This window comes from Streptopelia decaocto, assembly GCF_964273445.1.
Source record: "Streptopelia decaocto genome assembly, chromosome: 1".
NCBI classification, from domain to species: Eukaryota; Metazoa; Chordata; class Aves; order Columbiformes; family Columbidae; genus Streptopelia; species Streptopelia decaocto.
The window spans coordinates 93,301,799-93,318,233 of record NC_138663.1 but is presented as its reverse complement, the minus strand read 5'-3'; the positions used below and the strand labels follow the sequence as shown (position 1 = coordinate 93,318,233).

The 16,435-nt window shown below is 42.5% G+C and overlaps 1 protein-coding gene across 1 annotated transcript in view; it reads left to right on the top strand.

Annotated features, from left to right (window-relative positions):
- The window catches only part of ATP10A (ATPase phospholipid transporting 10A (putative)), a 115,093-nt gene that overhangs the window by 40,326 nt on the left and 58,332 nt on the right, over positions 1–16,435 (top strand). Inside the window, exon 2 of the mRNA XM_082076033.1 lies at positions 4,180–4,384. Coding sequence (XP_081932159.1) covers positions 4,180–4,384 — 205 coding nt within the window. The remainder of the gene's footprint in view (positions 1–4,179; positions 4,385–16,435) is intronic.

Sequence of the window (16,435 nt, the reverse complement as noted above, 5' to 3'; positions counted from 1 at the left end):
TGTTAGCTTCTAGCTGAAATATCCGTGGCAGGGTTTCCTGTGGGTGGGGTTGGACCCACTAGCTGAGATGCTGCCTCCCAGTCTTGTGTTTCTGTCAGAATTCTTTGAGCCCTTTGACAAAATATTCCAGGAGGTCATATGATGTTTTCTTAAACCTGCCAAAAGGTTTTTTTGAAGAGTCCCTTGTGAGCAGCACCTGAAACCTTGTGCTGAGTCTGCAGAGGACTGTCATCGACTACACAGTAGTTACAGAGTCAGGACAAAGGAAGAATAAATGGCAAGGTCCCAGAGAAATAGACTAAGGCATCTGTGTTTGAAACATTAATTTATCTGCTGGGTAATTATAAAGGGAAAGACAGCAAAATCTGCAGATCATTTTAGGATATTAAAGACCAGAAACAGGAGGGTCTTTCAGAAGCACCTACCAGGTAAATGGACAGACAAGACCCTGACAGGAAAATCATGCTGACTGCTCAAGTAAATGGGTAAAGAGTTCTCACATTGCTGTATTTTTTTGATGTTCTGGAAGAGTGCATAGGGTATGATTTCCATTTACCTAAATGCCTGCAGGTGCAAGGAGATGGTCCCTGGGATCTGCTATTCATTCCAATCCTGTGTGTTGAACTGTTGGTGTCCTCCAAACCTGGCCATTACTGTGAAGAGCTCAGCTGAAGCATTTGCCTAAATGTTATGTTTGCTCTGAAGCTGAAAAGCGTACTGAACTGTTTGAAAACAACACCAAACAAGTAATGATGCACATATGACCACCCATGGATGTACCATGTTCAATTCACGTTTTCTATCACAGCATGCCAATACAGCGTACATCATTAGAGACGTGGAAGGGGCCACTTCTGAAGAGGGACTGGAAGAATAATGTCTGTGAGGACCCACTGAGGCAAAACCACTCAAATCCCTGGACTTCAAATGAAATTTAAATCAAGCATTTTTGTATGCTACACTTTAAAAACACAAAGGAGAGCTTACATTTTAAAGACAGGCTTTCTCTTATAAGAAATGTGTCATTCCTAACTCTCAATATCGTATAACTTCTGCAATTTACTGGCACAATATAACAGCAAGAGTAAACATTTAGTAGGTGATATAAAATTTGGATGACAAAGTCCTGTCTCTGCAGAAGGCAATGGCAAAACTCTAACTATATCAACGGGGTCACTTGGTGTGTTTGTGCTGGGTTTGTCCGGTTTGTATGACAGCTGTCTCAAGGTGAGCTAGCCTGCGTGTTTGACAGAGTAGGCTGAGCATGTTCCTAAAGGATTAATGTATTTATAGTGCATCTAGTGTCTGAACTGCCCCATCCGAAGAGAGTATCGTGCTGTCCTCTGCAGAGAATACTTGCAGTGGCTGCAATGGGGGAAATCTGAGTTCAGAGTGGTGCTAGGGAACATAAAGCAACCGTGGCTGAGGAGGATTTGAAAGTAATTTTCCATGTAGACAGTCATTTGCCATCCAGTACTGGCCCTTGTTAGAAAAAGGGCTGATCAAGCAGAGTAGTGGGCCAAATTGTTGCCATGTGTCTGACGAAAGAGTTCAGCCCCAGGGCCCTGGTGAGCGTGCAGATCTTGCATTGATAGATTCACTGAATCGCAGGATGCTTTGGGTTGGAAGGGACCTTTAGAGATCACGTAGCCCAACCCCTCCTGCCACAGGCAGAGACATCCTTCACTACATCAGGTTTGTCAAAGCCCTGTCCAACCTGATCTTCAACACTTCCAATGATGGGACATCCAGAGTTTCTCTGGGCAACCTTTTACAGTGTCTCACCACCTGTGTCATAAAAAGTTTCTTCCATATGTCTCATCTAAACCTACTTTCAGTTTATGGTTTGTCTAAACCTCTTTCAATTTAAAGCCATTGCCCCTTGTCCTGTCACTAAAGGCCCTGGTAAAAAGTCTCTGTCTTTTGTATAAGCCCTCTTTGTATACTGATACTGAAAGGTTGAAGTAAGGTCTCCCCGCATCCTTCTCTTCTTCACAGTGAACAACTTCATTTATTCCAGCAGAGTCCTTTGTCCCTGTATTGCTCCATATCCACCCTTCCTGCCATAGTGTATATAGTTGTGGCAGTTGCTAAGCATGTGAGAGATGAGGAAATGCTAAAATAGCAATGCTTTTCAAACAATAGAAGTCAAATAAAAAATTGTAGCACTTATAGCATAGTATGGGACTACTTGCTATTTTTAGCCTGATTACACTTCTGTACTGCCACTCCATTGTACATGCATTTGAACATCACCCAGTTTCACAGTTAAATCAAAAAGGATGAAGAACAATGGTGACATGTGAAAGGATTTGGAGTCACAGTTCGCATGGCTACAAACCCTTCAGAACTGCGATGCAGTGATTGTTACTACATTATGGCACATTGTGTTTCAAAGCAATTCACACTCATTAGCAGAAAAAGTTAAATGTTGGTTTCGGCCTGAGTGTGAAGGGAATAGGTAATTTCAGCACCTAGTATGTACATTACCTGCCCTTGTTAGACTATTGTGTTTTACACTTGGGTCTTATTAATCTTTTTTCAGGTTTTATCAAAATAGGAATCATAGCCATAATTTTCATTCCTCCCTTTATAAACTGGATGTTAGGAAAGGACAATGAAGAAATTCTGGGAGGTAAAACCTGATCTGATACATCCTTGTTGTGCTACCTGATGCAGTATTGTTCAGGATTTAGGCTAAATACAGGGGTAAAAGCCAATTACATTACTGATTCTTGTAACACCAGTGGAGGCATGACAAGGATCAATTAGGCATGACATGACTATCAGTAACTCCAGAGTAACAACACTGGCAGGACTTGTGAGCTTCCATTGGGTTACAAATCTACAAAATACATCTGGAAGTGATGTAGTTTAAAATAATACATTTTAAAGAGCATAAAGTGACTGTCACCACCCCTTACCCTGATCAGAATCCTATTCTGCTGGTTAAAGTGCTGTCAGGGGAGACTGTCGCTGGTGACAATGCCAGTGCTGACGGCCATCTCAGTGCTCACATGGCAAAAGGCCTTCTGACAGCTTAGAAAAGTGTAAGAATAGCAGCTTCCCATTTTCAGGAGGTATTTTACCAAGTTAATACTATGGCTGCTTTGAAATTAATTTCTTTAAAAACACAACAGAAGAAAGCAATTTATGCAAATACCAAGAAAGCACATGAATCTGTGCATGTCATAAAACTAAAACCTTGAACTAAAACTGAAAGCTAGAATTAATTAAGCAATCACCTGTTCCTTCTACTTCTTAATCTCAAGAAAAAGTTAAAAGAATAAAAAAAAAAAAAATAGCAAACTAGCATGACCTTTAGAAATGTTTAGTGGCTGGATCTAAATTAACAACATACACGAGTGTTTCAGGTGGGTAAGTCTTTGAATTGACAAATAAATTACACTTCAAAATACAAAGATTCAGCATAACTACGCAGAAATGAGCTATGGGACAGGCAGCACTATGGCTAGAATGGAGACACTGCAGAAATATTTAAAAGAAATGACAGTGTCCTTTCCCAGTAGAGCGGTTGGGACTGCGTTTTTTCTCATGACATGTCCTTGTAATTCTATGTTTAGTGAAGAATAGTGGAAATTCCTTTCAGTTAGGGATTTTTGGCTCCTTCATCCAAATATCACATGCAGCACTATACAAAGAGGGAACAAGGGGCAAGAATCTGCGGGTGCACCAGGGGGTGGCGGGTGATGGGGGACGTTCAGGAACTGTGCCAGGCAGGTGTTCTGTGTCCAGCCCTCTTCTCAGTTCACCCCTTGCCCTGAAAGCGACTCCTTTTCAAGCAATACAGCAAGGGGCCCCCTCCCCTTCCTGGGGTCAGATGGATGGCTCAGAGCATGAAGGAGGGAAAAGGAGAGTGCATGAAGCTCCTGCTTACCCTGCTTAGGCAGGTCTGACATCCACACGTCGTCCTCTGGGCCTTAAAGGAACATCCTGGGAGCTCAGGCCTGGTTCTGAGTCGGTGGGAAGTGGCCTCTTGGCAGTCTGCATCGCCTTTTCCCAGCGTAACTTCAGAGTGCCTGAGGACCTTCCAAAGGCACTGTACTCCTCTTACAAATCAAACCAGATCTTATCAGAAGCACCCCAGTCTCTGTATTTTTTATATATGTCCTGTAAATGTCTTGTCTTTTTTCTTTTTTTTCTTTTTGTTTCCTCCAGAAATGAGAAGAAATATATAAGCAGATACTGGAAAGAAGTAGAAGTTGGAGACTTCGTGCAGCTTCGCTGTAATGAAATTATACCTGCTGACATATTGCTGCTCTCCTCAAGTGATCCCGATGGGCTGTGCCATATAGAAACAGCCAACCTGGATGGTGAAACTAACTTAAAACAAAGACAGGTGGTGAGGCGGTTCTTAGAGCTGGTAAGTCATCATTCCTAACTCTCATTTAAGATGAGAATTTGTTTCAGGTAAGTAAACTGTTCACCAATCTGCTCCACACCAGCTAAATTTGCTTGTTCTAGTAGTGCTAATGAATTGCTGTTATGGTTGTCATTAAAATACTAGCACTTGCCAACAACTGACTTCATCATAATATCAGAAGTTTTACCATAATTTTCCCCTGAATTTGAATAGGAAATATTTGGGGCAATTGTGTGCGGTTGGAAAATGTTGGGGGTTTTTAATGGCTTCTATTGTAGCTTGATTTTTGAACACACATTTTAACTGCCCCGTGAGAAGATATTTAAATATAAACAAGTGATTTTCCTGCCTGCAAAACCAGATCAGTTTCAATTAGGAATTTTGCCTGAAACTTCATGTTGCAGAATAACCCTCTAGTACTTGGAGCACTTAATCTTTTAAGATTTAAAGGGGCAGCATACATGCATTCTGGAGGTGTCTGTGCTGAAAATCTGTTTTAGTGCTCTCTCACTCTGCTTATCTCTCTTCAACAGCACTATTTTGAAACAAAGCAAAATCCAGATCAGTTACTGTCAGCAGAATTAGAGGAAATTACCTGAAGTTTTACTTGCTTTAATAATCGTGTTGAAATAGTATTTATTTGTATGCCCTTCTCTCCAAACCCTCTTGCCAGCTAGCCAGTTTCCTGTATTTTGTCAGGAAAAAAATATTTTCTAAAACTCAGCTAAATCTTTTTTCCTAGTAGCTCTTCTCATTTGAGAGATTTTGCAAACAATGGGAGCTGCTGCCTTTACCACTGTTATCAAAGATAGTTACAGAAGCCTATAGTTGTACTGAGGTAGATCAACATTAATGAAGTTGCAATCCAACCAACAGGATAAAAATCAATGTGCCTTCCAAATAATTCTTTATGGTAGATAGAGCCTTTCTCTGAATAGCTTATAAAAATGTAAGATAAAGACTTGTTTAATCATCAGTGATTTCCACATAGAATTTAGACATAATACAGTAGCTACTGCCACAGCAAGAAGCTTAATCAGCTACAAGCCAAATGTTTCAAAAACTCTGATTGTTTCAAAGAAGCTAATTAAATTTCTTCTCAAATGTCCCCTCCTGTTCCCACTGAGAGGAAATTTCTCCCAGTGAGTAGAGTTCCACGGAGGTACTCAGTTGATGTGTCCCGGCTCTCTGCCAACCCAGACTTCGTATGTGACCTCAGGAACATTATGTAAAACAGAAACTACAGATTGCATATAGGCTACTGAATACCAGGATGTTTTTGTGTTGTGGGTACAGTTATAAGCTAAGGGCATGTCCCAGGTCTATCTTAAAGGAAGATCCGTGAAGGCACAAGTTCTTCCCCTCATCCACAGTGGATGAAGGATTTTTGTGATTCAATACCCTCTGACACACAGCAGGAGGTGTTGGTAAACACAGTGAAAGGAATCAATGTGTGCAAATACAGATCATCACAAGACTGGCTTTCAAAAACTTTGCTGCCTAGAGGAGTCCCTTGCACTGTGTCACGGCAACAAAGCTGGTGAGGGGTCTGGAGCACAAGTCTGATGAGGAGCAGCTGAAGGAACTGGGGCTGTTCAGCCTGGAGAAAAGGAGGCTGAGGGGAGACCTTATTGCTGTCTACAACTACCTGAAAGGAGGTTGTAGCATGGAGGGTGTTGGTTTTTTCTCCCAAGTAACAAGACAAGAGGAAATGGCCTCAAGTTGTGCCAGGGGAGGTTTAGGTTGGATATTAAGAAAAATTTCTTCACGGAAAGGGTTGTCAGGCATTGGAACAGGATGCCCAGGAAAGTGGTGGAGTCACCATCCCTGGAGGTGTTTAAAAGATGTGTAGATGAGGTTCTTAGGGACATGGTTTAGTGCCAGAGTTAGGTTAATGGTTGGACTCAATGATCTTGAGGGTCTCTTCCAACCAAAATGATTCTATAATTCTAGGGTCCTCAGCTTCACTGGCAGCGGAGTCACTATTCAGAATGAGGAGTGTGATTCCTGAAGGCTGGTGGGCTGAGAGAGGACCTGCCAACCCTACAGATGCCCTGGCTCCTGGGAGCTGTGACCCCTAGATGTTTACCTGAGCCACCAGTTGTTGAGTGTCTCCACCCAGTAAACACAGCAAGAAAACTGGGAGTACTCTGCAATCTCACGTTTGGCCTTCTCACTGAAGTTGAAATTGCTCATCTAAACCAAGCAGCTGAAGACTTCAAGTCTGGGTTTTGTGCAGTTTGGCAAGACCTGTCACCTCTAGACTGTTGTGTGGAAGTGAGTGTCAGTGTCATTTCCTCCTCAAACAGGTTAAAGGTTATTGAAGACTGAATTTGGCCCCATTAGGGAAGAAGGCTGAAGAAACAGTGACTACCTAGGGAGTGAAAGCTAGGTTTGTGTGCCAAGCAGCTCAGCACGTCAGAGTATATGTGGAATGGCTTGCTCAGCATACCCTGCTTTACTGAGGAAATCAGTGATGGTATAGATACTTTCAGTCAGCTTTGTAGACACCTAACAAGCTTTGCATTTCCAGCCCATCCTCCTTCTGTATCTTAGTTCTCTGTATTATGATTATGGAACTTTTCTATGGAGAAGTATGCTCCAAAATATTTGGGTAAATAATTTTTAAAAATAAATTTTAGATCCCAAGATGCCTAGCTGCAATAGCAGTGGGGTCCATAATAAATTTTCAGGTGTTAAACTGGGGTCAGTGACAGAAAACTCATTCATTCCAATGAAAACAGAACTAGGCCCCAAGAAGTCCAGTATTGAAAGAGAGCTTGTAAGAAAACCACATGTGACTACCTCCCCTCTCTTAAAATAGCTGAGAAAGCAGGAAATATCCAAGCCTGGGTTCCTGCGTCAACTAAGTTGTAGCAAAGTGCACACCTGCAAGTACCAAGTCCTCAGCAGCTGCAGCATCCCAGTACCTCTCTGTCTCAGCATCCCGTAAGTTACGTAGCAGAATACTTCCCATCCTCATTAAAGTCCTGGCCAAAACCTGTCTGAGCACGCTGCTAATTGATGCAGCAGTATTAGCTTCCTCACCCCATACTAGTGGGGATAAGCTCTCCCATGGTTCTTGCAGGTGTCGCCCTGCTGCGAGACACTCAGCAGTGGGATAGAGGGAGCTGCTTGGGAAATGCTGGATGAAGAGTAGGCCCACAGACAAGTAGTATGGAATAGCAAGGTAATACCCATTCTTTGGAGTGAAGTTCAATTCCTATCTGGTTGTGTTTTAAGTAGCCACAACTGGAGAGAGCTTATTGTTAGGTGTCATAAAGTACTTTGTAAGACCAAAACTTTCTTGCACCAAATGCTGACCATCCCTTTACCAAACCTCAGAAAAGTTTGTTCCCAAATCTCTTATAGGACCTGCATCCCAATTGGTTCATGCATTGGGCAGGAATTGTATTTACATTTTTATGTTACCATTCTACTCAGCAGAATGACTCTCAGTTATGTTTGTAGCTGTTTGGTTCTGTGTCGTTCTGCAGCCCTGTTGTTCAAGCAGGAAAACAAACAAATAGATTATGTAGTCTTGACCTTCTCTTTCCCACACTGCTAAGCTCTTCTTCCACCCTCCTTCCAGAATGACGTGACTGGTCATGTGGTAAATCATAGGACAAAAACCAGGGATTTTTTTGGAAGCGTCTTCTTAAAATATCAGCTGCCCATAGCTGTCTTTGAATAATGTCTCTGTAGCAGTTTCTGAAGCATTTGAAAGAAGCTGTGTTACAAAGCTTGGCCTTTCTGTTTTTCTTACATGAACTGATAGGTTCCAAGCATGTGCCTGTGAAGCAGGTTGACGAAGGATAGCTATTTCTGTACCTGTCACTCTGCTGGGCGTGGGAAAGAAGGGGTGGGGGTAGGAAGAGTTGTTTTAAGTACATTTATGTTCTCATTATTCTGTCCCTGCCCTGTGCCCACCCATGCAATTTACGGTCCCACGGGTCTCGGCTGAGCTGCTTGCCGTAGGGAGCCTGGTCGCCAATTTAGAGCGGCTGAAGTGGGGTGTGGGCTGGGATGTCCTCTTGCACTACAGCACCCTGTCCAAATGGCTCTCCAGAGGCCTGCAAGCCCAGCACTGTTATGATGTGTACAGCTGTCCTCTGGAAGGTCCTTTGTGTCTCTCTTCAGCATTAACAGCATGTAAGGTCCATAGTCTCAGAAAGTAAAATGTCTTAGTTTCCCTTTCCAGACTTTTGCTCAGAAAAGTACCTTTCTGATCTCTTTTTAGCCTGACTCGAAGCAGCAATAAGCAATTATAGAAGCAGTTCTGTATCCTTGTATCCAGTGCTTTGCAGGCATACTCTAAACATATGCTCAGAAGATCCAAGATCAGCATTTGTGGGCTTGGATTGGATCTCTCCACTTGTGAATTCCAAGAAGCTGTTTTCCTTTATAGTGCAAGTGACCAGAAATATTGCTTATTTTAGTGCTGCTTTCTTTTGTCTGTGTAATTTATAGTAGACTGGGATTGGACTGCTTGTTAGCTTTGTGTGTAAATGATTGTGGTCTGTCTTACACAAATGTGTACTTTCTGTACACAATTCTACAACCTGTAGATACACAAGCTGTGAGAAGAGTCACTGATAGATTCCTCTGTGGCTTATACATCTGAAGATACCAGTTTTAATGTATACCTTGTTGTTGTACATTTACAGTAGTCAGTCAAGAAAACAAAAAAAACACTCAGTGAGTAGTTTAAAAAAGAAAAAGGGAAACATTTTTCAAAGGCCTTGACATTTTTTCCTCTGAGGCTTTAAATACTGTGGTCTTGTTATCCAGCTACAGGATATGCTAGAAATGTTTCAAATAGTCAGAAACATACTTCTGTGTGGCTTGTCTTAAAGTCAAAATGATAGTGGACTCTCTTCACACTGAAAGATGGATCAGATCCGTGTGTGCAGCACGACCTGCCAAGCGCAGCTGGCAGAAAGCACTGTGCTGAATTCCCCTGGGAGTGATCTAACGGTGTCAGCAGTCATCAGGGAGTATCTCTTGGAAAACAAAACAAAACAAAACACAAAACACCAGTTTCCTTCTAATTTCTAACCCACCCACAGCAGCCATTTCTGGTGTGCTGGATCTGATAGGAGACGCTGTCGGCAGGAGGAATCAATGTGTTTTCTGTGCTCCTCTGCAGGCTGCTGTGCCACCACACCCTCCGCAGTTGCTTATGGAATGTTTTCCATCCATCGGAGACGTTGTGTCAGCCGCTCTTCCGAGAGCGGATAAGCAGATGCAGCTTGGGCTGCCAAAGCTCAAAACTCCCTTTCAGGTTTCATAAACTTGATTTAGGATATTTTGATAGTATTAATCTAGACTCATGAAAAAACATTTACATTTTCTTGCTGCCTCATAGTACGAAACAAACAAAATACTCCACTGTTTTTACTCAGTATGCCTTTTAACAAAATCCACAAAGGCTCACTGTGAATTCTGGAGCAGCTTATGGTTTATTAACCACTGGCCATGTCCTGGATGTTTCTGTGGAAATCTTTAGTTCAGCTGAAAGCTAAGCTAAATCTAGCAGCTGCCACCCCTCTGAGAAGGTGCATGTATCCCTCTGAGAGCTGGTGGGAGTAGGGGATGAATTTTTTTTCCCTCTCATTTTCTCCTAAGAGTAGACATTTGTTCCAAACAAGCTTGTACTAGCATGATTAAACACATTTAGATAAGCCTTGCAAATGACTTCGTGGCTTCTTATTTAATTTGTCTAAAAAGCACATCGAATTTGGTGTCTCTCTGTTTGGGAGGGTTCATTTGCATGCAGACTAGCACCAAAATAATACATCAGTCTGATTTCCTCACAAGTCAGTATGTGAACCCTTCTGGAACATGTATAAATTCTGAGTCTATGCTTCTTGCAGGCACATTTGCTCATCTGTCCCAGTCTGGAAGCTGGCCTGAATTGGCAGATCCAGCTTTCATTCCAGCCCTACCTGTTCTTGCACAGTGCTGGAAGCATCATGGGTACAGCTGGATTTAGAGGAACAGTTTCACAGCTCTGTATTCCAAGCATTAAGCCATTTATACCATCTCTGTTATTTCCCTGTGAGTTCTAGTCAGAAACTGGTCCAGAAGAGAAGACAAGGCTGCTTTCTAGAAGGGCAACACTGTGAGCCTGACTGTTGGTGGCTGCAGGCTGCTCTATGTATGAGGCACTTTGGGAACGGCAACTCATGCTAATTGCACAAAAATAACTCACAGGGCAGCCTAGGTATCTCAGTGTAGATGTTCTTTTTGCATTCAGTTCTTCTCCCTAAAAATAAAAGGGAGGGAGGTGGGGCAGAGGAAAGAAAGCAATTTTCAAATTTCGATTTAGCCTAAACTGAGCTAAGATTTCTTGCGATTTCTTCTGCAGCCATCTGCATTGGTTAAACCAGCCCAGTTGGAGAGAACAGCTGAAGTTAAACCAGCACAACTCCCAGGCAGATTAGTTTTCAACTCACATGCTGATATGAGCTTCTTATCTCAAAAGAATCTGATTGAGTCTTCTGAAGCAACACAAGAGTTGGCATAGGTATACTCTCCCTGTCACTCCTTGCCCCACTAATAGCCTCAGGCTATCATCCACCTGAAATTAGTGGGAACAGCACACAATTGTAATCAAGTAGGTGTGAACTAGTCAGCATATTCAGTGTTGTTTAGTCTGTAAGTACTTCAGCAGGCTACAATCAGGCCACAAGAACAGTGAATGTCCCTCCAGCATCTTAGGAGGTTATCCCTTCTGCCTTTCTTTTTTTGCAGTATTTTGAGAAGGTTCACAAGGCTAGGAAAAGTGGCTCAAAAATTCCAGATACGCACATGTTAAAACAGCAGATTAGTACTCCATCCCACACGTTCCCAAAATTAGATTTCCCTGAGGGAAAAGAGAGTTAAAACAAAACAAAACAAAAAAACAAAACAAAACAAAACAAACAAGCAAAAGAAGACAATGTTTTTTCCTATGCACTGCCAGAATATTAAATTAAAAACTATTTTTTTTTTAGTTTTAAAGTTTAGCTGAAGATTTTAGTGAAACAAGTCTTTTCAGAAGACTTGTGTTTGTCAGTACAAAATGCGAACAAGTCCCACCCCGTGAAGACCTTTATCTGAGGTGATGCCTTGAATGTTCAGGAGATTTCTTTGATGAGGGTTGAATCGCTGTGAAAAGCTGTACACCTTTATTGTTGCGTGGTTTTTTTGGATAGTAACACATTCAGAGATGACTTGCACGGAAACTTTGGACGTGTCTGGTTAAAGAGGAGGCAACTCATGTTTTTCTAACAGAGACACAAGCATGTAGCAGCTGCGTGCGGAACAGCTTGGTGCAGAGCAACACCTGGATCAGTGCTGTGGCAAACTTTTGTGCGAGCTAAATGCACCATAGGAGGGCTGAGAACTACTTTTCACTCTGCCATTTTACTGTGGCATTTAGTCAGCATTCTCACACTGGGAGGTATGGGGAAATAAAAACCTCAAGAACTGATGGTTCACTTCCTCCTTGGTCAGCTCTGAGCGAGGTTATCATCTCTTTCTAGTTTCCATTGTGCAGGTGTCTGGGCCGCAAGTTTGACTGTGGAGAGAGCTTCGTTAGAGGGACAAATAATTTGAATAACTGTAAGAGAAAATTTTTGATATCTTAGTCTAATCATTGAGGGAGGGGAAAGAGTCGTTCCTAGGAGTGCCTGAGTACTTGGCTTTTACCATGGTTTGAACATATGATAGGTTAAATGGACTAAATTGATAAATATGAATTTGAATGTCTTGGCTGTGGCAGTCCCTCCCATCTCTAGGGTAATCCTTCCAGTGCTGGTTGAACAATGGTAAAGCCACCTAAGTAAATGTCGTATGACAGTGCTTGTGCTGCATCTGACCTCTAGAAAGGTGGGACATTTTTTTCTCTGTATAGCCCAGCAGCTTTCCATTCTGTTTTTTTTTCCTCTGAAAAAGCATTAGAAAACAAGATAGCATTTCAGGCCTGTAGGGAAAATAAAATCCTATACTGTTTTCCTATTATACAGAAGTAAACATTTACATTTAAAGCAAGTTAAGAGACATTTTCATTTTTATTTCCCCATGACTTTTCTGATCTCCTAGCCAAATTCAGTTTTACTGAACAAAAGTTTATTTCAAGAACTGTTTATTCCTTAGCCATGCATTGGCCTGTCAGCTGGGAACATGACATATCAGGAAATTAGATTTTGTCATATAACAGTGAGAACTCCTGATTTTAGGGCCAGGATTTTTGATCTGGAAACTCATCACGCTATACTTGTCTCTGATGCCACAAGCCCAGTTGGCAGTATCAGTGGTTAGGAAAGGATGGAAGGGTCTTCTTTTCCAGAGCAGGAGGGTTCACGGTATTAAGCCACGTGTAACGCCAGGAATGATGGTATGGTCTCACTTTCCTTTGAAAGCACTGAGGTGGAGAAGAGGTCTGCTTTTCTGCCAGAAAAGGCAGAGCAAAAAATGAGGAACTCCTGTATTTATCTCAATATCCACGATGTGAACCTTCATCTCACTTCTGTTTTCCCCACCTGCTACCCTCCAAGTCTTTTACGCATTTTAGTACTGATAAGGTCACAGAGGCCAGTAGAAATTTGCATTAAAATGTTACTTACATGGGAAGTGGCTGGCTATATGTCTTAAAACTGTTATTTCAATAAACTCATGAAAATTTCCATTCACTGGTTATATTCAGGTTCATGCTTCTAAGCTCTGCTATGACTCTGTGATGGTCAGGAATTTTACATATGTCTGTGTGCCTGTGAGAGAAAAAACCATGATTGTCCTGTAGGTACATGGCTGAAGAAGATACTGTTAACACAGAATTATAGCGCTTATACTTCCATTTGATTTTGAATTAAAATCATCAGTAGAGAGAATTTTATGAGATTTTTAGGCCTCAGTGCTAATACACTAGTTCAGCTTTCTAAATGACACAGTAATGTACAATTTTACATCAAAGCAGGGAACACTTAGCCTTTTGGCTTCTAAGAGGAAGAGAATTTTACATTTAACATACAACATGGCTAGAAAGCACATGGAAGTTGTCATGAGCATTTACCAGCCTCTACTTAAATTTTCCAAGTTTGTTTGCTTATTGTATTTTTGGCTTGATTTAATTAAATACCAGATTCAACAACATGTCCCAGATGACTAAGTATACTCATACCTGTATAGCAGTGTGGCCCGCATGGCTAAGATCACAGGAATCTGACTGACAGGCTGCTGCAGTGTAAGAGGAAGCACTATAAATGGCTTTGTCTTACTATTAACTATATGGAGGTGGTTCATGTCAGCTATTGAGCAACAAAAAGCAAATGGAACATCTGCTGCTGTTCCACAAGAAGCTGTTTCAGCATTCTTTCTTTCAGGTTGCAGAATAAATAACTGATAATGACATATAAGAAAAATGACACAAACTGTTTTATTCAATTATGTTCTCCCTGATGGTCTTATTCCTGACATTTGTTCTCATTGGTTGCACTTCCACATCACACATTTATTGAAATTCATATAGTAGTGAGTGTTTTGTGTAAGAATCACAGAAACACAAAGTGGATTGTGTTGGAAGGGACCTTTAAAGATCACCTAGTCCAGCCCTCCAGCCATGGGCAGAGACCATCTTTCACTAGACCAGGTTGCTCAAAGCCCCTTCCAACTCAACCTTGAACACTTCAGTGATGGGGCATCCACAGCTTCTCTGGGCAGCCTGTCTCAGTGTCTTACCACCCTCATGGTGAAAAATTAATCCTTATATCCAATCTAAATTTACTCTCAGTTTAAAACTGTTGCCCTTTATCCTGTCAGTGCAGGCCTTGGCATAAAGTCTCTCTCTGTCTTTCTTACAGGCCCCCTCTATATACTGAAAGGCCACAATAAGGTCTCCCCAGGGTCTCCTCCAAGCTGAACAACCCCAACTCTCTCAACTTTTCGTCACAGGAGAGGTATTCCAGCCCTTGTATCATTTTCATGGCCCTCCTCTGGCCCCTCTCCAACAGGTCCATGTCTTCTTGTACTGAGGGCCCCAGAGCTGGATGCAGGACTCCAGGTGGGGTCTCACCAGAGCAGAGCAGAGGAGCAGAATCACCTCTCTTGACCTGCTGGGTATACTCCTTTTGAGTATCTTGCAGCCCAAGATACGATTGGCCTTCTGGGCTGCAAGTTCACATTCCTGGCACATACCCATTTTTTCATCCACTAGTATCCCCAAGTCCTTCTCTGCAGGGCTGCTCAGAACCCTTTGATCCCCCAGTCTGTATTGATATTGGGGGTTTCCCCGACCAAGGTGCAGGACCTTGCATATGGCCTTGTTGAACTTCATGAAATTCACATGGGTCCACTCCTCAAGCCTCTCAGGGTCCCTCTGGATGGCATCCCATCCCTCAGGCATGTCAATCACACCACTCAGCTTAGTGTCATCTGCAAACTTGCTGAGTGTGCACTTGATCCAACTGTTTATGTCATTCGTGAAGATACTAAACAGTACTGATGCCAGTATGGATCCTTGAGGGACACCACATCGAGCCATTGAGTGTAACTCTTTAGACATGGCCATCCAGCCAATTCCTTGTCCATCTAACTGTCTATCCAGGTAGATGACATTTGCCCCAAGGAGAAACTAGCTGGTGGGGGAAGCTTCCACAGGAGTAACAGACTCTGCTCTTCTGCTGTGTTCTGATTCAACAGATCCTATTCATGTATGCTTTAACTCCACACTTAACTGAAGAAGGCATACGAGTTACTGAAGACACCATGAAGGAACTTCGTAACTATCATGTGCACCTGAAGCATGAAGCTGGCTGGAGTGCTGAATAGGGAGGCAAACCTCAATCCCTACCCCAGCAATACATGTTCCTCCTCCTCTAGCTCATTTCCCAGCTCTGCTGTCCAGTTTTGGAACTGACAAGGCCACTATGAATTTCTTTTTATAAGATCTATGCTATCAGCTGGTGTCTGAAAAGAAATCACCTTTGAAGCCCTTGGGTTTTTGAAAAGGTGTTTTTCAGTTACCACTGGAGTCTGCAGCATGTTAATTGAAAAGGAACTTGTTCTGTAAAACAGATAGTAGATGAGAATAGACAGCAGGGAGCAAAGCTCTAGCCCAAAGTGTTCTGCAGCCATCCCAACTTCTCCCATGTACCCTGCATGCCAACCACAGCCGTGCTGCCCTCAAGTTGACTGTAGGTCTTCACAGCCACCCCTCCACCCTTTCCTCATGGCAAGGAGGAAAGTACAGGAACAACTGGGATCAAGGAGAGGAGGACACACTCTGTATCCCTTGTTTGCCCTCAGAGCATTAGTGTGGCAGGCATGTGATGGTGAATGTTGGTACAAGATGCAATTCCAAGTGAAGATGGTGTGCCAGTGTCCAGCTTGGCGAGGTTTTACTTGGTTATATAGCCTTCTTATGCTAGAGATGCTTGTGGAAAGGCTGATAAACCTGTGACAGTGCTGATATGAATGCTGCCCTTTAGTATTTGGAATAAATGTGTCTTTTCTTTTGTACTGCTTCTCTGTGCTCTCCTGTATCTGGCAGAGGCTGGAGTCTCTCAGTTCCTTGTGTGGTTGCTGTATATTACAGGTTTCCCTCACATCCTAGAAATGTTTCTTAAACATAATGCCTTGCAAGGTTAAGCTGCTTTTATCCAGATTCCCAGTCCTCAGGTTGAGATGGACTCACAAAGCTTTGGTGTGTTTAGCTGTGTCCTTGTCCTCACGCTAGAGCCACTACTGTCAGGTTTTACCATTCATAAGGAAAAGCCTTCGTTACCAGCCACTCTGTCTCCTGTCAGGACTCTGGTGTTCTCGTTTTCATTTGTGGAATGATGTGAACAAGGTGTTTGGCATTTCCCTCTTCTTCTTGAAGGCTCTGAGTCCTTCTCATTCCCATTTCTGCTGGCAGAACTTCATCCCACACTAAGTCAGACTGGCCAGCAGCCCAGACTAGAGCAGGAGTAGGCCAAGGTATATTTGGAAGCTGACCTGAGATGTTAGGCTACTCAATGAAAATAACCACGCAGCCATTAGGAAATGCAGCAGAAAGACTGCTAGAAA